At 41.1% G+C, this 25,516-nt stretch overlaps 1 protein-coding gene across 19 annotated transcripts in view; it reads left to right on the top strand.

Moving 5' to 3' along the window:
* ABLIM2 (actin binding LIM protein family member 2) overlaps positions 1 to 25,516 on the top strand; it is a 313,210-nt gene that overhangs the window by 231,835 nt on the left and 55,859 nt on the right. For 7 of the 19 annotated variants that reach the window (XM_036763471.1, XM_036763481.1, XM_036763473.1 and 4 more), the window contains 4 exons: positions 5,740 to 5,860; positions 8,535 to 8,633; positions 20,274 to 20,375; positions 21,835 to 21,888. In XM_036763471.1, coding sequence (XP_036619366.1) covers positions 5,740 to 5,860; positions 8,535 to 8,633; positions 20,274 to 20,375; positions 21,835 to 21,888 — 376 coding nt within the window. The remainder of the gene's footprint in view (positions 1 to 5,739; positions 5,861 to 8,534; positions 8,634 to 20,273; positions 20,376 to 21,834; positions 21,889 to 25,516) is intronic. The other 12 variants (XM_036763486.1, XM_036763488.1, XM_036763487.1 and 9 more) reach the window with 4 other exon arrangements.

Raw genomic sequence — 25,516 nt, 5'->3', positions numbered from 1 at the left:
GATTACCAGCTGCAGAACAGGAAAGCTAGCCCTAATCCCCAGATGCTACTCCGAGGCTTCAGCATATGCTTGGGGGCTCTCTGCCTGCTCCAGAATTTGGATTTTTTTGCCCCCTCTCTCTGCCCTTGCCCCCATGAGCTGAACTCAACTCATTGACTCACTTAAACTCTATTCTTCTTCACATACCCAGGCTAGAAATGGCATCCAAGGTGTATAATACTGTCCCTTGTGTCAGCAGTCATATCAGCTGTGTCTTAGTCTAGAACAGGGAAGCATAGTGAAGGACAAAGATAAGCACAGACCGCTTTTAGGGCATTACAGAAATCATACATTCATTCAGGATCAGCATTTCTTTGTACGTGTCAAAGCCTTCCTCCCACCTTGCTTCTGGGAGCCTCACTCAGGTCTCTCTATTTTCTGCTGGATCTAAACCCCAAGTTGCTCTTCTCCTCAGGGGCCCTAGGGTCTTCACCTCCCATCTGAACTCCCAGGGAAGTGTTTCTGCATAGAGACATCTATATGCCTGAGTGAATAGAGAGCTGCGCTTGGGACCAGAAAGACTTGGGTTGGAATCCTGCCCCAGATACTTATGACCTGTATGACACTGGGAGAATCATGTCAGCCTTCTCAGCCTCAGTTTCCTCACCTGTAAAATAAAATAAGTGTAATAATAGTACCTTTCTCAGAGAGTTATCCACAAAGATTAAATGGGATAATGTATGTAAAGTATTTTGTAACCCTCCATGCATTATCAAATGTCACTTATTGTATTAAGAAAACTCCAGCAAGATTCTTGAACATTAGCAGGGCCATCATTTGCTCTGGGAATTTACATGCAAGAAATAAAACACATGTTGAGTTAGCCTCCCACAAGAACTTAACCTCATGTGGTCTTTACACAGAGCAAGGGAAGAACCCTTCTTTCATCAGCCCATTACTAATAAGTATGGTACCAGGTCAGGCTGGCCCAGCCCAGTGCACAGTCCAAGGATCTGCACATTTCCCATTTGCCCATCTCATGAGGGCCGAGTAATTCAAACTACTATTTGCCTACTAATTTGTCCCCTCACCGCAGAAAGAGGTTGGGGTGGATTAAACAGGATATCAGAAAAAGTTAGAAATGAGGGACCAAGAACAAAATGCTCCCATAAATACTGTAAGTAATAACTCCCATTTCTAAAGGGCTTTAAGGTTTACAAAGCACTTTACTCACAATGCCTTTACTAGGTAGGAAGTGCAAGCACCTTAATACCCATTTCACAGGTAGGGATACAAACTAAAGTTGGGTAAGTGAGCACGGAGTAGTAGAAAGAATAATAGATTGACTACCAGAAGACCTGACTTGTTTACAAGCTGCATGACCTTGAGCAAATCACTTAACCTCATTCAGCCTCATTTTCTTCATCTTTAATGTGGGGATGATAATAATCAGCTTCTCCCTCACAGGGTTGTTGGGAAAGGGGAAGGGAAGGAGACAAGCATTAAATGCCAACTATGTGCCAGGCACCGTGCTAGGTGGCTGTAATATTTACAAATATTATGTCATTTGATCCTCACTACAATCCTGGGAGGTAAGCACTATTATTATCCTTATTTTATAATTGAGGGAACTGAGAGACAAAGGTTAAGTGACTTGCCCAGGGTCACACAGCTAGTAAGGGTCTGAGGCTGGATTTAAACCCAGCTCTTCCTGACTTCCAGTCCAGTGCTGTATTCACTGTGCCACCTAGCTGCCTTGTTGCAAGGAACGTACTTTATAAGGTTTACAGCATGATATACAAATGGGCTGTGATTCCTGCCTAACATCACATAGCTCGTGTCTAAGCCAGAGCTTGAACCCAGCTCTCCTGACTTCAATGTTCTTTTCACTATACTACACCCAGACAGAATTGATCCTCTGGCCATTTGTTAACACTCATGGTTCTTGAATTAATCCAATTGGTACAAATACCACTTAAATGCCTTGGGCAGCTTTCCCATGTGACGTGAATGTCAATAGTGAAATTAGAGTGCCTGTGTCTTGGCACACTAGTCTTCAATAGGTTAATATTCCAGAACATCCAGAGCAACTGAAGAGCTGGTTATTAGTTTCTTACATTTCTAATTGTATTCCCTTTCAAATGATATGATAGGCAGAGTGCCCCCTTGGAAGTAAGCCATGGATAATCCCTGGCCTGAAAGACAACAAGGGAATTTAGCTGGTAGTTAGAGCAGATCCAGAAGGATGTGCCAGTTGGTTCATGAATCCTGGCAAGAGGCTGATCCTCCCTTCTTTTGCAATCCTAGTGTCATGTGATTTACATTAGATAGGACATAAGCATACAAGATTTTGTTTTCTGACTCAGCTCATAATTCACAGTGTGTATCATCACACAAAAGTAGCAGAAAGAGCATTGGATTGGACATCAGAAGACCTGGGTTCTAATCCCTGCCCTGCCACTAACTAGCCACAGGACCTTCTATGGGGCATTTCCACTCTGTAGAATGAGTGAGTTGGATTCTCCAACATCCTCTGCAGCTCTAACACTCCACATCTCTATATATCCCAAGTTCCCTTTCAGCTCTGGGGCAGTAGAAGAGTCAGAGGAAACTGGATTCAAATCCTCTCTCTGATGCTTATTAAGTGGGTGACCATTTAACTTCCTTGTGCTTTTGTTTCCTCGTCAATTAAGTGAGGTTTAGACTAGAGGGTCTTAGAACTCCCTCCCATTTCTGATATTTTTCTGATATTCTATGTTCTACATTCTGAGGTCCCTTCTAGCTCTATCCTATAACTTATGGGCTGTCCTGAACACAGAGGGAGAGGGGACAAGGACACTATCATGGAACAAGTACCTTGGGAAGACACTTTCTTTGGGAATCATTTCACCCTATTTTGTTTTCAAAGAAAAGTCTTGAAAAATTATTTTCTTTCTTTCAGTCTCATTCTTTCATTCTTTCCCTTTCTTCCTTTGTCTAGCCAAAGGAACTGGATCCTGTAGCTCTAATCTGTATGACTCATATGTGTTGCCTATGTTACTAAAATGTCTTTTTCCCCCAACGATGTAACATCCTGCCCGATGTTCTATCACTAATCTGTTACTCTGTGTTGCTGTTTGCAGTCACCCCAGTTGCTCTCTCCAACTCCTCCGGAGGTAACCCTCAAAGCTTATGTTGTCTTACAATGTCTTTCATGGCGCATCAGACCAGCTTCTAAAGATAACCCCTCCAGCTCCCCATTCAGGACTGCAGACCTGTGCTCGTGTGAATGTTGCTTCTTTGCAGTCTCAGATCCTTCGCAGAGTCAACCAGGGACTGCTGTTCAGCCTGAGCTATTTCTTTCACCCCAGTGTGCTGATATTATCATATGCATGCTTCCATTGCATCTATCACAGCCCCAGAAATGCAGAATTAGGGGGCACAGACTAGGGGGCATCCAAAGGTATTGTAGTTTGAACTGTTGTATTCCTGAAGGGTGAAAAGTGTGGTAGAGAGAATGCTATGCATCATCCAGGCTACCCACCAAGCTACAAATCCGGCTTAGTGCCTGCCCTCAGTGCTGATGATGAACTCCTCAGAAGCTACTACCCAGGTGAAGAAGGGAAACACTGGCATCCAGCCATGAGGAATCTGCCTTGTACCCTGTACTATTGGAGGGCAGTCAAGGAGAGAACGGTGGGCCAGCTTATAATCTAGGTGAAAAGTCAAGGGCTAGAAACACAGAACAAAGAGAGAGAACACTACAATCAATCCATAAGTATTGATTAAGCACCTACTATGTGGTAATGTTGGAGGTACAAAGACAAAAATGAAATAGTCCCTGCCCTCAAAAGCTTATATTCTATAGGAGGAGACATGTGTCTCCTCCGTGTATAAACATGTAAGTTCATGATGGTGGAAGGGGTGCATTAGTAACTTGGAGATCAGTAAAGTCCTTCAAGGAGGCATTTGAGTTGAGCTTTGAAGGAAGTAAGGATTCTAAAAGCCAGAAAGGTGATTATGGAGCATGTTCCAGAAGTGGAAGATAGCCTCTAGAAAAGAATGGAGACATACAGGAAATGGAATGCCACATGTGAAGACCAGCAAGAAGCCCAGTTTGCCCAGACTGTAGCACATATGAGAGGGAGTCACATATAAGAGGTCTGGGATGGTCGGTAGGTTGCAACCACATGGCAAAGGGCTTTAAATGTCAATCAGGAATATGTGTTCAGTTCTAGGTGTACTAGGGAGCTTCTGGAGTTTATTGACCTGGGGAGTGATATGGGACTTTATAAATCTCATTCTGGCAGCTATGTAGAGGATAGAGTGGAGAGGACAGAGACCTGTGGCAAGAAGACCAATCAGTGATCAAATGTATTTATTATATACCTAAGTACTCTACATGCAGAGCCCTGGTGTGGTAGGCTGGAGTTGGGGCAGATGAGCTAGAGAAGGCACACAACCAGTCAAGGCTTTCACAATCTAGTAACTAGAATTTTATTTTTCAAAATCCTTTTATTAAGGGGATTTGTTCTATGAAGTTTGGATTTAGTCAAAGGGCCATACTTGAGGACCGTGTGGCCTCAAAGCTTCAAAGCTGCAGGTTCCTCACCACTGACTGTAGTTGGAATAATAAGGTGTACTTCCATGAAGAGATTATAGTCTATGAGGTTATAGAAGATTCGCATCTAATGAATGGTACAGAGAGTTAAGTACCAGAGGAGTCCAGAAGCAGAAACCACTGAGTTTGTGATGGTCAAGGGCCTCATAGAGAAAGCAGAGTTTAAAGTGGTTCTTGAATTATATGTAGGGATTAGAAGAGAGAAGAAGTCACCACAAGATTTGACATAAGCAAAGCCACAGAGGCAAAAAAGTACAGCCTATGTTTGAGCCTCAGTGAGGGTAGTTGTGACAGGAAATAAGGTTGAAAAGGTAAATTTGGATCAGGTATAGAAGGCCTTGAATGCCAGGATGAATGAATTGGACTTGATTCAGTTCTGCCCCAATAAAAAATTCCCCCCCAGCACTGGGCCTGTGGGTGCACATTAATAGTATTCAACGAACTCTAGATATTTTTGTGTGTTGTGTATAGCCTGGCCCCTGCACGTGCTTTGCTGTGGAAGGGGTGGCTTGGGCCAGGATAACCCACTCTATTTACGTGACATTGGTATCATGCCATCTCACGCTGCCTGTGTCTGTCCCAGTTCCATCAGCTGCTCAAAACAATTGCCCATCCTTATTTTAAACAGAAATTGTAACATAGATTCCTAATCATGAGATACATAAATCCCTTGGGTCTCAGCACTGTCTATTTTTATCTCTGTACATCCCTTTAAAGCACATAGAGTACTCTGGGACTATCACAAAAGGAATTTTAGGGGTGGGCTGAATCTGAAAGGAGGGGAATATTTTTGCTAAATGTTTCCAGTGTTAAGTTCTTTGCCCCCTTTTTAGAGGAGGGGAGATTATTCAGATCCCTTTGAGTCGCATTCTCAGTAAGACTAGGTAGTGAAGGAAAAGACATTGAAGAGTCCCGGCCTTTGCTTCAATTGGCTGGCATTCGGAGGTCATCAGAAAGGGCAAATCTAAGGTCTGACCCCACTCCGAAACAGAGACGGCTCCCCCTTTTCAACCTTCCAAGTTGATCTCTTCAGAGATTCCTTATCACAATGGGAAGGATATTAATCATAATTTAAAGTTTGAGGGAATTCTTTTGATTTCCTGGATTTATGAGGTTGTTTTCCCCCTCCCACTACCCCCTCCCATGCCGTTTTCTCCCAGGGCGACCAAGATGATCGATCATACAAGCAATACAGGACCTCCAGTCCAAGCTCCACAGGATCAGTCAGCTATGGGCGTTATACTCCAACTTCCCGCTCCCCTCAGCATTACAGCAGACCAGGTAAATGACCCTCAGTGTTTTCACCCCTCATACAACCACATTATAAAAGACCATCTTGCTATTGTGGGATCCAGGGATACATGATTCTCACTAACTTGGGCTTCTTCAGCCAACACCATCCCATACAGATACAACAGACCTCAGTCAAGTGGTTACACTGTGCGAGGCACTTGGGAAAATAAAAAAGTTTAGATATGACATGGTCTTGTCCTCAAGGAGCTTATAAAGTAAGAGAAGAAGGAGACACCAATAGAGATAGACAAAAACATAATATTGTATAATACAAAATCCGAATAGGAATGACTTCATGGGGTAGAGTGGAAAAGGCAGGGACAATAGGGAAGCAGAGGAAGCCCCCTTCAAACTACAAGCATTAGAGCTGGGATTTAAAATACTGTTAGGAATTCATCAGGTAAAGAGAAAAAGATGGATGCTAGCTTAGGCATGAGAAACAGAATAAGCAAATGCACGGAGAATGGAAAGTAGAAGGTGTTTTTTCAGGGGGCTGAAAGTAATGTAGATTGGCATGACCATAGACTACACTTTTAAAAGGGAGTAAACAGAATTCCTCAATGGACTGAGATGGAGACGTACTATACTTGAGAAGAAATGTGTAGAATTGTTGGATTATTATTATCATGTTAATCATGTTTATATATCCTGAGGGGAAGAGTGGTATGATGGAAAAAAGGATGAACTTGGAGCCAGGAGACTTGGGTCCAAACCCCAGCATTTCTCAACTAAGTGTCCATGGTCAACTCACTTAACTCTTCCAAGCCTCAGTTTCCTCATCTATAGACTCAAGGTGATACCACTTATTCTACCTAGTTCCAATTATGTCTTTATCACTTCTTATCTGAAATGTTATAATCACTTCCTAATTGATCTTCTGGTCCCCAGGCTCTCCCCTCCCTAGTCTGTCCTTCCCAAAGATGCCATAATAATCTTCCTAAGGCTATGAATATGTTGCTCCTCACTTAAGATCATTCAGGGAATCCCTACTGATGAAATACAAATTCCTTTTCCTATAACGTAAGGCCCTGTACTAGCTGTCTCCAAACCAGTGTTCCAGCCTCATTTCACATTATTTTTCATCTATCCCTTCATGAATTCTACTTTTCCCACCAAAATGGTCCTTTATCCCTACACTCAACATACAAACTCTCACTTCTGTGCATTCCAACAAAGTGTCACCTGGGAATAGAAATCCTATATCTTTCTTCAAAGCCCATCTCTGGTGCCACCTTCTCCTTGAATTCTTCCCTTGATTTTCCAGGCAACAAATATTCTCTCCCTTCCTTGAATATTCCTAGAATACTTTGTTCATTCTCTCTTTTGCCTCTATCATTCACTCCCTCCCTTTCATTGTACACATCTATGTCCATGTCACATCACTGCCCAGGAGAAGGCAAGTTCCTTGAGAGAAAGGACTGTGTGGTTTGGATTTCTGTTTCGCCATGGCCAAGCACAGTGCCTTGCACGTAGCAGCTATGTGAATGTTCGTTGAATCTGTTGAGAGAAGTACCTCTAGCATTGAGAAAGTCCACCGCACAAAACATTACAACAAGATCATTACAGAAATGAAGGACTATAATAAGCCAAAAAACCAATCATGAGCACATGACATATGGTGTCTAGACCCACTTTATCCTATTCAGTAGCTCCATGACATTTGTTGGCCTTTCTCTTAAAGAAAAAAAAAACATCGTTTTTGTCTCTGAACTACCCTTTAAAGCTACTGTGTCTGCTACCATATGCCATTCAATACTGCATTTTAGGGACATTTTTTTCTTTCTAATCTGTCTCCTAATTTATTATCATTTTCAAGGTGACTCCCTTTTCACCTTCTTGGAATATATCAATTGTTTAGGTACATGTGCAGAAAAGGAGATAGGATCATAGAATTTGAAACTGGAAAGAAATTTAGAGATCATTTATTTAGTCTAACCCTGCCATTTTGCAGATAAGGAAAATGAGGCACAAAGATGTTAAGTGACTTGCCTAAGGTCACATAGGTAGAAAAGATAAGTGCAGAAATTTGAACCTGGAGCCTCTGGCACCAAATCCAAAGCTCTTTCCACTAGACCATTTTCCCCTTATTCCTTGCATGGGGCTTTGCACATGATGGCACTCAATAAATACATGTTAAAACATTTCTTGCCATTGGGCACCTTCTGTGTGCAAAGCACTGGTATGGTATGCCATGCCAGGTGTATACTGAGCAAGCTGAGCCTGTGAGTAGCCAGCTTACTTGGATGGAGCACAGGCCAATGAGTCCAGGATGATGGGACAGTTAGCTATATTCTGTTCCATTGACTATAGAGAACCTCTCTCCAGCTTTCTTAAATAGGGGCTATTGCACATGAGGGGGACCTCATAAGGAAAAAGAATACATCAGGCACAGATACTATTGGAAAACAATCCATCTAATGTCCATCTAATCATAGCACCATCTTGGTGTCCCAAGGGACAGTGTTTCAGAAGCAACAATAAGGCATACCCATGGGTTGTAAAGCCTTTTCAGGTCCCTTTCAGGTCCCCAAAAAAGATTGCATAGCACTGAGAGAGAAATGGAAAATTCTTCTGGACATGTTGACTCCTAGGGATAGTTTTTGGCTTTTAAGTAAGTGACCTCCATAGTTTGTTTTCACTTACTCTCTGTTGCCCCCCTCAGCTGGTACTCTGAGTCTTGGTACCAGTAGCTGCATCTCCCTGCCCCAACACCCAAGCCCTACATCTATGTTCAGACATCATTACATCCCTTACTTCAAAGGTAAGATCATGGAATGCCAGCCAAGCTGTGGTGACTGTAGACATACCCAGATGTGTTTTGGTTTCTTGTGTGTGTGCCACGCATGGCTTCCCTCAATATACAGTGTGTCTCAACTCTCATGAGTGTTCCTTGGTGTGCCATATAAGTCAGTGAGACATATAGTCCCTGTAAGTGCTCAGTGTCATTAGAAGAGAGAGTTAGAGTAACTTTGTAAAGCAAAGGAAGGACAAGTAGAAGTGCCTGATTAGAGGGTGACAGGCACACAGAAATAAATGAAGGAGTACATCAAGCTTGGCCTTCTGAGTGATGCACTTTCAACATTAGATAACGTGGTGATGGTCTAGTTAACTGCTTGGGGCATTTGAATTTTCCATTCTTAAGTTTCCAAAGTAAGAAACCCCTTGGGAAGGACATAACTTTCTAGTTTTATTCTTCCCCTGCCACCTGACCCCCCACCCCTTTGCCCCCCACCCTTCCACACAGGGCAGATTCATATTCCAGGAAATGAAGCATATGTTTATTTATTATTGTATGAAACTTAACAGTGTTTACCTAAGGTCTGTTCTGAATTTCACATTTTTCCTAAGTAACTGATGTTTCCGCACTTGGAAGTGCCATGATGCCCTACCCTCGAAAGCCAGGATCCTACAAATCTGTCACACGCATTGCTTTAGAGGGTGAACATAGGAATATATTTTCATCAGCTCTCTGTGTCCATGTTCTGTCATCATATGTCCTCAACCATGTACAAAAATCCTAACTCTAGAAACAAATACATGAATGGGTATCATATTGCTTCCTTTCCCAACTGGTAGGGGAGAGGCTGGAGGGAGGGAGAGAATTTGGAATTCAAGATTGTTAAAAATAAATAAGTAGATAGATAAATAAATGGATGGATGAATGGATAGATGGATGGATGGATGGATGGTTGAACAGATGAACTTGTGGCTAGATAGCTACAACTCTCCTAATGCCCTTCCTATGGAAAGGTCACTAGGAGAGCCGTAGATCACCACATAAGAGTGAAATTCTCTGGGTTGTTGCTCCCTGGCCATATCCACAACCTCATCTGAGGTTTGTGTTTTATGTTTTTGTTTTCCATTCCACTTCTGATTACTCAACATTAAGGCTGAATATAAGGCTAGGACTCTTAGAACAAAAAGAGAAGCCATATTTTCATTACACTTAAGTAATGTTTTACATTTTCTGACTATCAGATGGATATGGATTGACACAGACGCAGATAACAATAAACAGGATCTTGAGAAATACAACTACAAAAGAAAAATTGAGAATGTTTGCAGAGAGAATCAGATCACAAAGCTCATCTGTCCATTTAAAGACCAGTGATCCAACATGTTTAGTTTCATGTTCTTAAAATTACAACTTCTTAGCTTATTTTCTTCACCCATCCTCAATATCTAAATCAAAACAGAAATGCCCCCTGAAATGCACTACCTGGCCACTCTCTGAACATGTTCTCTATTTGCCAACAGGTATGGGTGGGCCTGAACCAGCACCAGCTCTGTTCCCTCTGGCTACCTCTTCTAAATACCCTCCCCAACTGCTGACCCAGGATGGAAATGCTAATGTGGTCAGATGATCAATTATATATCATCTCCATTTCCCCCTATCCTTTCTACCTGCAATCTCAAGTGGAATTGCTGAGTCATTTGACCCATAACTCAGACTATTTTAGTTTTCACAGTCCTAATTAGATGAAAGCATCCCAGGAAAGTGTCCAAAAGGTAGCATACAAATTTCAGTCCCCACCATACTCTCTCTGCTGACTTCAGTCCCACTTGCCAGCTGCTAGTGACCTCTTCCTCAAAATCCCCTTGTATTTAATGTGTGTGTGGTGTATATATACACACATGCATACACATATATGTATATTTATATGTATTTACATACTATCTCCCCAATAGAATGTAAGCTACTTGAGGGCAAGGACTGTTTCATTTTGGCCTTTGTTTCCCCAACACCTAACACAGTGCCTGGCACATAGTAGGTGTGTAATAACTGCTTGTTGATTGATTGATTCCCAAATGCATAAAGACTATACACAGTCTCTTGGGGAGAAGGGTTTGTTGGTTTTGCTGAAAATAGCATTAACTGGACGGAAAAGCAGCAGCAGAGGTTCTGACGTGCATTGTCAATTCATGTATGTCCATTTTTTTTCTTTTAAACGTTGGCCTATGGCTCTATTCTTTATACTTAAAGCGTTCTTATCACCTATTCATAGAAGAGTAGGCAGGCATCCCTGAAGGAATTCCCAGAATAGAAATTCTTCCCAAGCCTGAATTTTTCAGTCAAACCTTGCCCAGACCTCCTCCTCAGATGCTGTATGCCCTCTCATCAGTAGGCTTCTGATTGGACCCAATACCTGGAAGGTCAGCCCAGGGGCTCTAGGACCTTTATTTAAGGAGGGAGCCCAGCACAGGTTTTCTCCCCATTTCCTCCCAGCTACACTTCAGGACTTCCCTGAAATTCCATCACATCCTTCTTTCCTCTCACCCCTAGTTTTTCAGGTTCATTTTGTGTGTCCTCCCCCTTTAGAAAATAAACTCCTTGAGGGCAGGCATGGTTTTTGTTTTTATGTGTGTTTGTATCCCCAGTGCTTAGCACAGCACCTGGCACATAGGTTTATCAACTATTGAATGATACATCCAGGTTGCCCCAGAGTTAACTCTTGTGTCTGTTGGCCCTACTAGATTAACTGTGGGCATCTGTTGCCCAAAGACCAGTCTAGCAAAATGCAAGTTCACCACTCTTTCATTTTATTTCAGCATTAGTTAACTACCCCCCTATGTGTCAGACACTGTGCTTGTCTCTGGAGATATAGAAATGAGACTGTCTTCACCCTTCAGGGTTTCCTGGGTGGGCTCAACTGGTGAATGATTCTTTGCAGTCACTGGAACTAATAAAGGTCAAGGTGTGAGATAGTCATGCCTGGTGTTGGTGGAAGGATTCGTGAATCTAAGGAAACCAAGGAGCCTTGAAGTGGTGAGGCAGATAAGTCCTTGACAGTAAATCAAGTAGAGGAGGAATCAGCAAATGCTAGTGGCACTTAAGCACCCTAGGTTTGGTCAGAGGGGCCAGGTTCAATTTCCAGTTCTGTTACTTGTTAGTCGTGTGAGCTTAAGCAAGTCACTACCCCAGTGAGTCTGTTTTCTAGTCTGTCAGTTGAGAAGATTGCACTCAATGATCCTCTAAGGTCCTTTCCAGTACTTCCAAAAGGCATCCAACATCTATTGCCTCATATAATCTGCACAGCTATGAGTTAACTATTAATACAGATAAGAAAACTGAGTCTTAGAGGGGTCAGGTGACTCACCCAGGGCTATATAGCTAGTAAGTGCCTGAGAGAGGATTTGAACCCAGGTTTTCTTGATGTAAGTCCAGTGCTCCAGAGGTTTGATTTTGTTCCCTCCTCCATTTAAGTTTCAAGAAGTCATTTAGCTCACTTTATTCAAGAAAAACATTCAGTGAGTTCTTGATACTATCTTCGTAAGGCTGAATGGATCTTGACTTCCCCCAGGGCCCTCTGATTGGCAATATAGGGGGCACAAAGAGCAGTGAGACTCAGGCCCTGCCCTTGAGAAGCTTATGTGGCATATCACTCTACTCCTGGTGCCTCTGGGGTACTATTGGGTGATGCCATCACCTTGACATCCATGGCGTTTGTTGCTTTCTGGGGTTTTACTTGTGAAAGGCTTTGCATGTTGGGCTGCAGGAGACGAGAGCTCTTGACTTGGTGGTTGATTGGCTCAGCTGGTCCTCTTGACTTAATTGTACAGTACCTGACAAATCTGCCCTGCTACTTGCCACTCTCCCATGCAGCCAGCACAATTTGCCATTGGTGTTTGGCCAACAGTCAGTTACATAAAAGGTTCCCTCTGGCTAACTTAACAGCTTAATATGTGGCCTGTTTAAGTGTGCAGTTAACACCCCTGGAGCTTGGAAGGCAATAGAGTAAGCTGTTCCATCTCCCTCCCCACCCCCACCCGAGATTGCTTTGATGAGCTCCGAGTTTTGGTGATATAAAATAGGTGCTCTAAATTTAAATCAGTTGACTTTGATAACATGTAACACAAATATTAGTTGTTAAAGCTGATACCCTCAACCAACCATCCTCCTGGGCGCCTATGGGGGGTCAAGTACAAGAGGGTAGAGTCTCAGAATAATCACTATGTCAGAAATATAGCTTAGACTGTCTGAATGACCTGATCCCCACAGGGTCACCTGCACCATCCTTGATTTTCATGGAGGATAGCACATTTCCAAGCACAGCCACAGTTCTCATTCTTCCTCAGGGAAAGAAGATGCAGAAACAAGACAGAGTTCATCCAGGTGCTTTCCCACAGGATAACACATCAGGGAAAAATAGACATAAAATGCACAAAACCAGGGATAGTGGACAGACAATTCAACCCCTTCCCTGAGCCCCAGAGGGCAACCCTAACTACACAGTTGACCACACTTTCCCAAAGGCACTAGTTGTTCCTAATATAAAAATCCTCAGGGTAAGGTAGCAGCCCTTCTTTCACCTTTGTGTCCAGCTATCTGGAGCCTTTCCAAAGACATAATTTCTTGCCATGCAGATCCTAGGGGCCACATATTTCTTCTGGCCTTTCCAGGTCCGGTGTTAATGCTTGGCATGCCTACTGAGAAGGCTCGGTGCCAATCTACACCCCCTCTTAATCCCGAGGAGTATTTGGCTAAGGCTGCATTATACTAAATATCTCCTTTAAATGACTTTTCAAATTTGTCCAGCAGTGGTTCTTGCTCATAGCCCCATGAAGTCATAGAATCTCAAAAGTTAGTAGGAACTTCAAAGGTTAGTTGCCTTGTTTAACCAATATGATTCCCCTCCCCAACATTCCCAACACTTCTTCAAACACTTCCTGTTAGAGGGATATTTTGAGGAAATGTCACTGTTAGACAGTGATTGGTTGGTAGACAGCTGTTAATCTTTTTTTTTTAGCAGCAATCTGGCTCCCTGTAGTTTTGAACCATTTGACTGAATTCTGTATTTTGAAGAAAATAGTGAAACTAATCTCCCTCCTGCAGCATTGGACTTGGAGTCAGGCCCAAGGTGGGCATCCAGTTCTGATGTTTACTAGCTTCGTAACCCTGGGTAAATCACTTAACTGGTGACTCAATTTCCTCATCTGTAGAATGATGATAATACAATGCCTGCATTATCTATTTCACAAGATTATGAATAAAGTGCTTTGTAAACCCTAAAGCACTACATAAATGTAGAATTATAATTATCATAATTGACCTCTCTGGGCTTTAATTTCCTCATCTGTATAGTAAGGGGGCTGAATTAGATGGTGTCTAAGTCTCCCTTCCAGTTTTAATGTTCTGAGTCCATAAAGGTTTTGGAACACACTTTGGGACTCCCCATCACTTTCTCACAGTGGGAGAGTTGCCTAGGAATTTTGTCTTTCTTTATGAATAAAAGGTTCCTAACAGAAACTCTTTTCACTTGGTAACTCTCCATTATTTCCTTTCCAAATGGGTCATCTTCAAAGGGAAATAGCCCTTTCACTGTTAAGGTACTTTTTTTAAAGGGGGGCAGCTATGATACAATGGAAAAAAACACTGGTCAGAAGATTTGGGTTCAAGTCCCAGTTCCAAGCCTTATTCCCTGAATAAATCACGACCCCCCTCTGAACTTCTGTCCTATGTAAACACTGGGTTCATAATCCTTGTATTACCCAAGTCCCATAATTGTGATCAGTGGGATAACTTTTCCACTTTAAGAAGCTGCATAAATAGAAACTGTAGAGAGTTAGGTGGACTGCTCACAGTGTATTAGTCATCACATTAAATGCTGTTGCTTAACTGTTTTGTTTTTCAATGGAAAGGTCTCATGTTGGAGAAGTTGTTTTCTGGAAAGTGACTGATGAGTCAAAACAGAATTATCACTAAAAACTAAATAAAACACACAGAAGCCACCCACAATCTCATTTGCTCTTCCCAAGATCCCAATGAAGTAGCTAGGAGAGAGGTTCCCTTGATTTGATAGATAATGAAACTGAGTCCCAGAGGGCTGGCATGATTTGGCCCAAGGTCATGTAGCTCTCTAATGGCAGAGCAGAGACCAAACCTCACATCTCCTGCCTTAAACAGACTAGTCATTTTCCTGTGGTAGCAGATGTCCTCCAAATTTGCCCTGACCCTGTGACCTCTTCAAAAAGTTCCAAAATATAACTTGAAAAACTTTCTGGACTTCTGTAGATAGGTAAAGGCAAATCCTCTGCAAAAGGAAATAGCAAAAACAATGGGCATGATGTCATCAAACCATATTTGGCCAAGTTCTAAGTCCATGTTCTCACACTTCCTAGCTATGTGACCTTAGACAAGTCACTTACGTCTCCAAGTCTCCATTACTTCATCTAGAAATGGAGACAATAATTCTTGTAGTACCTAGCTCACAGATTGTTGTGAGAAAAGGACTTTAAGGCACTGTTTTCATGTTATACTTTTAATATTGTGGAGAATCTATGTAGTGTAGTAGCAAGACACCTGAGACTAAGTTTGAACTTAATGGTCCAGGGTTGGAATCCCATGGCTGATATTTCGTAACTGTGTGATCTTGGCAATGCCACACAATCACTGAATATCCAACATGGTGGGGACCTCCTCAGTGGCCATCTAGTCCAACATATTCTTTACAAGAAAAAGAATAACCTCTGAAACATACCCAACAATATCATCCAACTTTCCTCAAAGACTTCCAATGAGAAGAAGCCTACTGTGTTCCAAGGCAGTCCATTCTGCTTTTGGTAGTTCTAATTATTAAAAGTTTTCCCTACATTAAACCTAAATCCACTTCTCTACAACTACCCATTGTTCCTAGTTCTGTCCTTTCAAGCCAGGTGGAAAAATATATGTAATCGCTTTTCCACATGATAACTCTGAATTCTTGAAAACAAAGTCATGTCCTCATAAGTCTTTCCTTCAAGGTAAAGACCCCCAATTTCTTCTTTTGATCTTCATGGGCCACATTTTCCATTTCCTTCTACATTCTGTTTGCTATCTTCCATGTGTTGATGTCCTTTCAAAAGTGTCCCACCCAGAACTGAACACTCCCAGTATGTTCTGTAAACTCTCCCATTGTGGATGTAATACTTCTATTTATGTTACCTAAGATTGTATTAGGTATTTTAGCTCTAATGTAATTCCTGTTAACTTCTACTGGTTTTGCAGTCCACTAAAATATTTAGGTCTTTTTTCCATGAATTCTTGTCTAGCTATACCTCCTCATCCTATATTCTCATTGTGTTCATATAGGACTTTATTCTTGTCCATCTTGACTTACTTTCTTAGATTTTGTCCATTTTTCTAACCTTTCAAGATCTTTTGGATTCATATTTGATCATACAGTATAATCTTCTAAAATGTGTATCTGTCATCCACATATTTGATAAGGGTGTCATTAATAAAAATAATAAACAATTTATTAATTTTTTAAAAATTTAAACAAAACAGTATAAAGAACTAATTCCTGAGACACTCTAATACAGACCTCTTTCCAGAATGGAAGCAATCAATTAATCATTACTATTAGGTCAAGTCATTCTACTAGTTTCGAATGAACCAAAGCGGACTATCATGCAGAACTCATACATTATCTCATCCACAGGGGATGACTGTCAAATCCTTACTCAGATTCAGGTAGTATATATTTATGTCATACCTCTGTTCTAATAAGGTGACAGTTCTGTCAGCAAAAGAAATAAAATTCTTTTAGCATAAACCTATTCTTGATGAGCTCATGCAGCTTTTAGTAAACACTTCTTCCCTTTCTAAATATTTACAAGTCATCCCTTTAATAATGTTTTATTAGAATTTTGTTAACTATCAGAATTGACCTCACTAGCCTATAGTTTGAGGAACATATTGCTTTCCTTCTTTTAAAAAATTGACCCAATACGTGTTCATGTATACTCCTATAGAATATTTTCCATTTTCCTTGATTCAAAAAAAAAATAGAGAGAAAGTCAGTAATGAGATATCTACCACTTGTTTTTTCAGTGTTTGGAAAAATGTGTCCCTGGGCCTCGTGACTTGAAGACTTTATTGAGGGTAGCCAGCTACTCAATTAACTTTGGTTACAACTCCCTATGAACCATGTTTGTCCTTCCATTCCCAGTCCAAAGATCATTCTCCTTAGTAGGAGATAAAGCACAAGAGTTGTCTATTTCTGCCTTTCCTCCTCTCCACTCCTAGCAGCTGTCCAAGCCTTTATTTGATCTTCCCCTTGGCCTCAGTGTAACTAACCTAGTCTCTTATCACCATTGCCACCATTGCTGCCACTACCACCAGTGAGCTCTAGCGTTCAGACCTTCTTCTTACAGAATAGCGCTGCTCTTTTGTATCTCTCTTCTCTCTCTTGTCCTTGCCTCTACCTGTTCTACATTCTTTTTAGTCCATGTTCATTAATGGCTTCAATATTCTCAATGAAGTAAGAAGCAGAGTTATCTGCAGAGCTCATAACATCTAGAGCTTGAAAAGAGGTCATCTAGTCTAACATTACAGGTGAAGAAAATGAGGCTCATAAAAGTTAAGTGGCTCACCACACAGATAGTTAAGTCAGAGAACTGGGATTCAAACTGAGGCCCTCTGAGTCTAAATTCATTTCCCTTTCCCATTATACCATTTGGATTCTCCTTTTGGGACCTGGAGGTGGGTTTGTTGTTTAGGAAGGAAAAAAAGATGAGGTTTGCAATATGCTATGGGAAATGATATAAATAGTTGGTGGGGATAGGGTACAAGCATTATCCAGCATCATTAAGGACTTAGCTAAGTTTATGTAACAAAAAAATGGGAAGATGTTGAAGTCAATGCAATTTCGTGATTTAATCCATTCACTCAACATTCTGTAGTAGGAATGAGGAATCTTTGGAGGAATTTACTCAGAGATGTGAATGTTCAGGTTGAGGAAAGTCAGGAGAACAAGGCATTTTAAGGTAATAACTAAAAAACCATTTAAGTAATCAGCCAGGGATCCCTACCCCATCAAGTAAAGGTGGAGCATTGGTTATATAAATTCAGAGAAAAAGTGATTTCCAAAGAACTGGATATTCTGGCAAGATTGAAGAGTAGATTTAGCATGAATGAAAAGGAAGAAGAGTAGGTTGGAATCTATGGTAAGAGGGTAGAATTTCAGAGTTGACACCATTCCAAAAGATGGTGAGGTATAATGAGTGGTCCTTGCTGATCAGTGACTGAAGTGGGGCAAGAGAGTAGAGGAAACTGTCAGATGTAAAGAAATTAAAGAACTGATGTCATAGGGCATAGAGAAAATCCAATCCAGGTTCTGAAGTCAATCAATCAATCAATAAGTATTTATACAAAAATAATGTAGTCTGTACCCTCAAGGAGCTTCTATTCTACTGGTCACTGAGAAAGTTTTGAGGGTGATATGGAGATCAGTGGATAACAGGAATAGGGATGCAAGTTGGATCACGTACATGAATTGCATGAATTTCACAGGTAAAAAAATCCCTGAAGGATAATAGTGAAGGAATGATCTATGTTTAGGAAAAAGCTGAATACATTGCTTCTTTGACAGAATAAGACTTGCTAAGAATGTGGCTCTGTTTCCCGACTTAGCTTTGATATTTTCATTGAACCTTTTTCACTTATCTCTGACTTCAGTAAAAATATTTTGGTTATCATTATATAAAAACCTTTATTTCTTTCCTCCTCTTTTTCTTTGCAATAGACCAAGACATAGAAAAAAATCATATAATGCTTGACTCATGTTTTCTCTGGATATGTAAAATCCATTTGGCAGGAAATAAAATTTGTATAAACAGACAGGAAGGGCCAGAGCATTTCAGGTGGGGACTCTCTAAGCTAGCATGGTGGATATTGATCTGGTCTTGAAGTCAGAAAGATGTGTTCAGGTCCCACCTTCATGTGACATATACCTACTATGTGATGAGTCGCTTAACCTCCCAGTGTCCCCAGGCAACTCCAAGACTTTAAGTTGCAAAGCAGGAAACAATCTGCATTGGCAAAGGGAGTTTCTTCAACAGGAAATCCCTACTCCAATGAAATCACAGGCCCAGACCAAAACCAAAACAAAACCAAAAAACCTTCCAATGTGATATCCTTCCAATTTTATCCATTAGACCCAAGAGTCCTGACTAGAACTCGACTGCTAGGAATACTTGGAGATTTGTTGGGAAAGTTCAGGTATCTCCATCTTAGAGGTAGAAACCAAAGAAATGCATTTAGAAAATGGAAATGAGAGATGGAGTTCCTGAGAGAACTCCCATACGTAATCAGTAAAGCTGGTCAGTCCCATTCTCTCAGGCAGAAGAGGCTCAGAGTCAGCCAACTACCCCTCTTCCCAACTGTGTTTTTGCACCTCTTTCTGTGGGCATGGTCATCATTAAATCAAGGGTCCCTGTCACCCCTCCCATCAGCTGGCACTGCACTCCCATGGGGCTGTTAGTTCATGCTGTAGCCTGAGTCCCATCCTTGCAAAAAGCTTCACCATTAACTGTCATCAGTTCTACATTCCATCCTCACTAAAATGGTTCTCTCAGAGGCTTTGTGGGATAACAATGTCATGTGGAGCTTCCAGTTGCTTTGAACTGCTACAGTCCAATTCGATGTTTTTCAGTCCCCCTTTTCCCTCCTTCTCCCCAACCCTTTTCCAAATGAGAGCTGTACTTTTAATTTGCCAAGCTGTGCTATAATGCCATAGGGGGCTTCTTTAAGGGTAATTGGATGAGAAACAAATTAGACTTTACTTCTATTTTCTTAAAAAAAACCCAACAAATAAACATGTGGTAAATTGATCCATTTGGCACATTGTTCCTTACCTGGGTACTTTTTCTCCCAATCGGCTATGGCATTATTAATTTTTGACTTGGTAATCCAACTTTACTGGCATTAAAAAGAAAATGGGAGGAATGAAGTAGAGTTGGAGGATGTTTTTTCTTCAACATACTAAATAAAATTTCGCTTAGGAATGTATGAGATCCTTTCCATTGAGGTCTTCCGTTAATCTCAGATTTTGCAAAATGACCTCTAAATTGGTGGTCCTGGTTGCCGTTTCAAATTCTGAAGCTATTCTTTTGTGGATTCTCAAAGAGAAGTGACAACCTGCCATGCTTGGATGAAATAGAACCAAGAAGAGAGTTCAAATGGTTTTTCATTGAATCTCGGAAATCCACAAAAGACATTTACTGGATCTGGGAAATGTACATTGAAAGCAAACCCCACAGGGATGTCTGCTAAGTGGGCAAAAGTCCCAAGGGGACAATCGGGTCTAGCTGCTGAGCTTCTCTGCTAAGCCATCCAACAATCTACATAGTCACTATCCTACTGCTTTGCAGTTTGTCAATGCCGCCATATCTTAACCTGAATGTGTAGTTACAGGACATGGTTCCTGGGTTTCCTATGTCCAAATCTGATTGAAATGTTGGATTAGCAAGTCAATTGCGCCTGGTCTCGAACTTTGGACAAATGCTAAGTTTACTGAGTTTGGCTGGCATCATGGATAGGAGATCAGGCCTGTTGTAAGTAAGCTTTCTGTGCTTGAAATACTCTGCTTTTCCATTTTTTTTCTCCTTTTATCTGCTTTCTTTGCTCTTCCCTTTGGAGGCAGTGAAAGTGGCCGGAGCACTCCCAGTTTATCCATGTATTCAGACAGCAAACCTTCACCTTCTACCTATCAGCAGGCTCCTAGACATTTCCATGTGCCAGGTAGGCATTCGGGGCTCAGCTTTGATCTCTTGCTGCCCTGTCCGTGTGGTCCGTTTGTTCTCTCCTATCTTGCTGGGTGTTTTGGGAAGTTTGACTTTCCTGTGTGAGTGGCAGAATGAAGACCAAAAACCCTTCTCTCACTTTGGATAATTTTTCTTGCTACTAACTCCTGAGAGGGAGGAGGTCAGGGGAAAAGAAATTCCTATGGTATCTCATGGGCATAGCAGAGCCATACAAGGAGGGAGCATGGTATACATGTCAGCCCATGGACACATAGAAATGGGCAAAAGGAGGAGGCAGAGAACACACACTGCCACTATCAAAGGCAAGGTCTCAATTAATTAAAAAGACAAACCATCATTTCACCAACACCCTCAAGACCATGGGTCTCCTTATTCTAGGAAAATTCTCCTAGCTTACCCACCTGGCTCCCCAACTCCCCCATCTTTTCCTTAGCCTCTGGCATTACTGAGCAACTCCAGTTTCTGATGTGATCTTGCTTCTGGTTTCCTCTTTCTCTTGAACTGCTCATTAAACCCCTTGTCCCCCAGGAAGAATTTCCCTCTCATATCTGGCCTAATCCTTACATCTGCTGCCCTTCATCAGGGATCTCATGGTACTATCTGATGCTACCCTTTTTTATGGAGACCTAACCCTCTTTATGGTGGCAGAGTGTTCTTTCCCTGCCCTCCAACTTATGATATACCAAACTGGCCAAGGGCCAGCTTGCCTACTATGCACCTCCTCCTGCTCTGCCAGGCCAGCAATGCTATAGGATCATATGGGGTGGGGCATAAAAAATTCTCACTTGTCTACATAATTGTGCTTCTTAAAGCTCTCCAAAGCCTTAATCCTAAAGTGTTATTTATTTTCCATGATAGTAAATGAAGCAGTTATATTTGCAGATTTTGCAGATCTGAGTCCAAACCCCAGCTCCACCTCTTATTAACTGTGTGACTTGGGCAAATCACTTCACCCCTGACCCTTATTTTTCACACCTGGAAAACGGGGGTGATGATATTTGAACTATCTCTTTGTGTAGAGTTGTATGGAAAACCTTTTATACATTATAAAGTGTAAAGGAATTATAATTGCAGATACCTAGGAGTAGAAATGTGGGTGCTGGCTGGATTACAGCATCAAATTTCTGTGCTTGATAAAAGCCTTAAAGTACTTAATGTGTAAACTTCACAACTTCCATTATTGCCGCCTTAAAACGGGGAACATACAACGATACAGACGTGACTTGACTCAGCAATAGATGTGCTAGTTAATTTTCTCTACGTCAGGATCTTTTTTTTTTAATTACTCAATGGCTAGGAGGCCATTGTTGTGATTCCAAACTGTGTGAGGAATGAAGCTTTTTTGTTTTGTTTCGTTTTAAGAAATAGAGTGGAAATTGTCACAACTGTTTGCTCACTCTTTTGTTCTTTCCTCTCTTTTCTTTCCTCCTCTTCAGACTCTGGAGTAAAAGATAACATCTATAGGAAACCCCCCATCTACAAACAGAATGGTAGAGTCTGCTTTCCTCTTCCTTCAGGTTTTCATTGTCGATGCTGCTATTTTCTGCATGTCTTCTGTATTCCTATTTACAGCTGAATCAAATCTCTTTTGTTCTGATGAATGATCATTTCAACTCGACAGAGGCAGCTATGGTTTCATGACAAGAGTGCTGCATTTGGAGTCAGAAGGCCTGGGTTCAAATGAAGGCTCTGTCTCTTAAAAAATATTTAGCCTTGGGCAAATCCTTCTTCCCCTCTCTGGCTACCATATGTAGAATATGGATGGGATGCTCTCTAAGGTGATGCCTTAGCCAGCTTTAAATCCTGTGATTCTGAGGCACAAATAATCTAAATATGAATTATATAAAGTCACTGCTAGGATATTAAGAATCATATTTTCAGAAGCTGTAGGAAAAGAAAGTCAGCATATGAGTAGTTACTCAACAAAACCTCTGAACATTAATGATCTTAAGTCAAATTGTGCAGATATGAAGGTGCTTTTAGATTTCCAGCCAAGCAAGATCCATGACCTGAGAAAGTCTTAACCAGAAACCGTGGCACATGCTCCAGTTTAAAGGGTTTTTGGTGGGATCCTGGCAAGTCATTTAGCCTCACAATGCTTTAGGCCAAAGGGGTCAGACTCACAACCACAGAACTCCTCAGTGAAGCCAGAACCAGATAAAAATATAATTGAGACATGCTTAACAAAATAAATTAAAGTATAATGCAACATAGATGACATTAATTTATGATTTTCTAGGCCAATATGCAACCAAGACATTTCTAGCTGAGTTTGACACCATTTCTTTGGGAAACTCTATAAGATTATAAGCTGAATAGAAGGTGCCGACTTGCATTGATAGAGGGAGTTTCCTCACCTGGGAATTCCAAATACTAATAAAATCACAGATTGATTCCCTTTTCCTGTCCCTTGAAGGGGGAAAGATATTTTAGGGCTACTAAAAGAAACCTAATTAGTGCCCAGAAATAGATGTTGACTGACTTCATTGACAACTAATGTAATTTAACTTTATTCTAAGGGGAAAAAATGGGGAGTGAGGGAAGAGATTTAGTTCACTCAATTTAGTTCTTGTCACTTGAGGTCAAAATAAATAATTTGGCTATAAATTAGCATCCTTACTCTCTCCCCAGCTGCCCAAACCCCCTGTTTAAGTTTTTGTTTCCTCTTTTCAGGCAGGCAAATACATTTTTAATTGTGTGAATTTGCAGACAGTAGCTTCTTCCAAGACTTCTCTCTCAATCAGTAAATCATAGAATCATTACATGTTAGAGCTAAAGCAGAAACTTTAAAGCAAGGTAGATTGAATGTCAGATTGGAAAGGAACTCAGTGATAATTTAGTACCACTCTTTTTTTTCAGACGGGAAAACTGAGGCCTAGGGAGGTCAAATAATAAATGAATGAACATCTTCTCATAAAGATGCTTAGGCTGAATATATTCTTGTTCTAGCACAGTTTGATCTAGATGGCATTTGAGGTTCCCTCTAATGCCAAGATCCTGTGTAGGATACTGAGTCATGAGATTCATCAGATGCTCTGAGCAAAGAGCCTCAAAAACATTCTGTCCTGCTATAAAAAGTATTAACAGTACCTTCATAGAATTGCAGGAATTAAAACTGCAAGGCATCTTAGAAACTGTCTAGTTCAATTCCCTTATTTGACAGATGAAGAAACTGAGGCCTACAGAGGTTAAGAAACTTGCCCAAGGTCACCCAGGGAGCATCAGAGCACAGGTACCAATGCAAGTTCCCTGACTCCAAATCTAGTGCTCTTCTCTCTACATCATACTAAGTGGGCTTCCTCATGTGGGTGGTAAGTTCCTCATCTGTCAAGTATCAGTCTAAGGGATAAGAAATGTTAAAACCTCAAATGTATTTTCTTGACTTTTTTGGTGGAGGAGTGGAGTTTGAGGGATGAAAATTCTAAATCCAGCTTTTTTCATGTTTTTGATCTGTGTATTAATTTGTCTCTTATCAAAATGCTGGTCAAATCTATTTTTAAATGCCATTGGAACATCCAAATTCTTTTGTGTTATTGTACATATTATTGACAAAAAAACAGTTAAGCCGTGGATTAAGTTAAATATCTGACATTCGCTATAGAGTCTCAGAATGTCAGTTGTAAGGGACCAGAGAAACCTTCTAGTCTGACCCATACCTGAATAAGGATTGCCTCTGCAAAGTGGCCAACAAACAGCTATCTGACCTTTGATTTGAATATCTTTACTGAGGGGAAACTTGGGGAAATTGATTTTACTTTGGTACTCAAGCCTAGCAAAACATGTCTAGCCAGTTCTGATCATCAGTTATGACTCTCCCATCCCTCAACCCTAACTGGGTGGGACCAATCCATCCCTCTTCCATTTCCGCTTACCATACATAGAAATACCCACACCAACAGGGCTCCACTAGTTAACTCCTCCTTCCCAGGGACCCTGAAGATAAGCAAAGCCAGCTTTCTTGAGCTGGCACTCACTCCAAGATATCCAAGGCACTCACTCCAAGATAAACACAAACTTCACGTAAGATCTGGACCCTGAAGGTGCAGAATCCATCTGGGCAAATATCCTTACCCTGTACAGAGAGTAGCCACTGTATTAACTTCTCAGAGAAGCTGAAAAGGGGCTAGAACAAATAATAATTTATATACTATAGTGTGTAAGATCTTAACAAAGAGCTTTTCTCACAAAACCCTATAAAGTATGTAATGTAAGTATTACCATGCCCACTTTACAGATGAGGAAAGTAAGACTCTGAGAAGCAAGACTTGGATTCAAGTGCTCTGACTCTTAAGTCCATTGGCCTTTCCACTGCAGAATCAGAATATACTGGCACCAGGAGAGGTTTATCTTGGTCCACCATCTTATTTCCAAGTGAGGGCAGTTCCTAATCTATGAATGGCACTGTAGCCAAGAGTCTCTTTTTTACCCTCTTGGTTGTGTCCTTCCCCAGAGATTTTCCATTGGAGAGCTGAAGTTGGTTATTGGCTGTGAAAGCAGTAAGGTGATGATGGTTCCTCTGAAATGGTTTGTCTTAATGGACCTTAACAAACAAAAAGTATACATACATACATACATATGGACACATACATGCACATATATATATATATATATACATATACATAGACATATACATAGACATAGACATAGACATACATATGCTGGCCTTAGAGACTACCACTCAGAACTTGTGCCAAAGCCAATTGTATCAATGGATCTCAAGAAAAGTGAATTAGATGTTGTGTGGCCTAGTAAAGTTTTTGGATGTTGTTCATTTTTGGCTTTGGTTTTAACTCTCAGCTTACCTGCAGGGTCAGCCAGAGAAGTTCCTAGAGGGAAATTTATCAGTCTTTGCATTCAGAAGGAAGACAAACAACATTTCTTCTCACTGAGCTGAATAGCCAATAGCCCCTGGCAGTGCTTTTGTTGAAGAAATCAAATTGGAAGAAATTGATTTCCTTTCTTTACAAAATTGGCCTGGCATGTTAGAGCAACACCAAGAAAAATCGAAACTAGGACAGCTTTTGAATTACAAAACCCCAGATTCTGTGTGAGAAATGTACTAAAGGCCGATGTCCTACGAGACTTTTGCCTGGAAATGTTATTTTTCCAGACATGCAA

Source organism: Trichosurus vulpecula, chromosome 6, assembly GCF_011100635.1.
Source record: "Trichosurus vulpecula isolate mTriVul1 chromosome 6, mTriVul1.pri, whole genome shotgun sequence".
Classification (NCBI taxonomy): domain Eukaryota; kingdom Metazoa; phylum Chordata; class Mammalia; order Diprotodontia; family Phalangeridae; genus Trichosurus; species Trichosurus vulpecula.
This window is presented reverse-complemented; position numbering and strand designations above follow the sequence as displayed.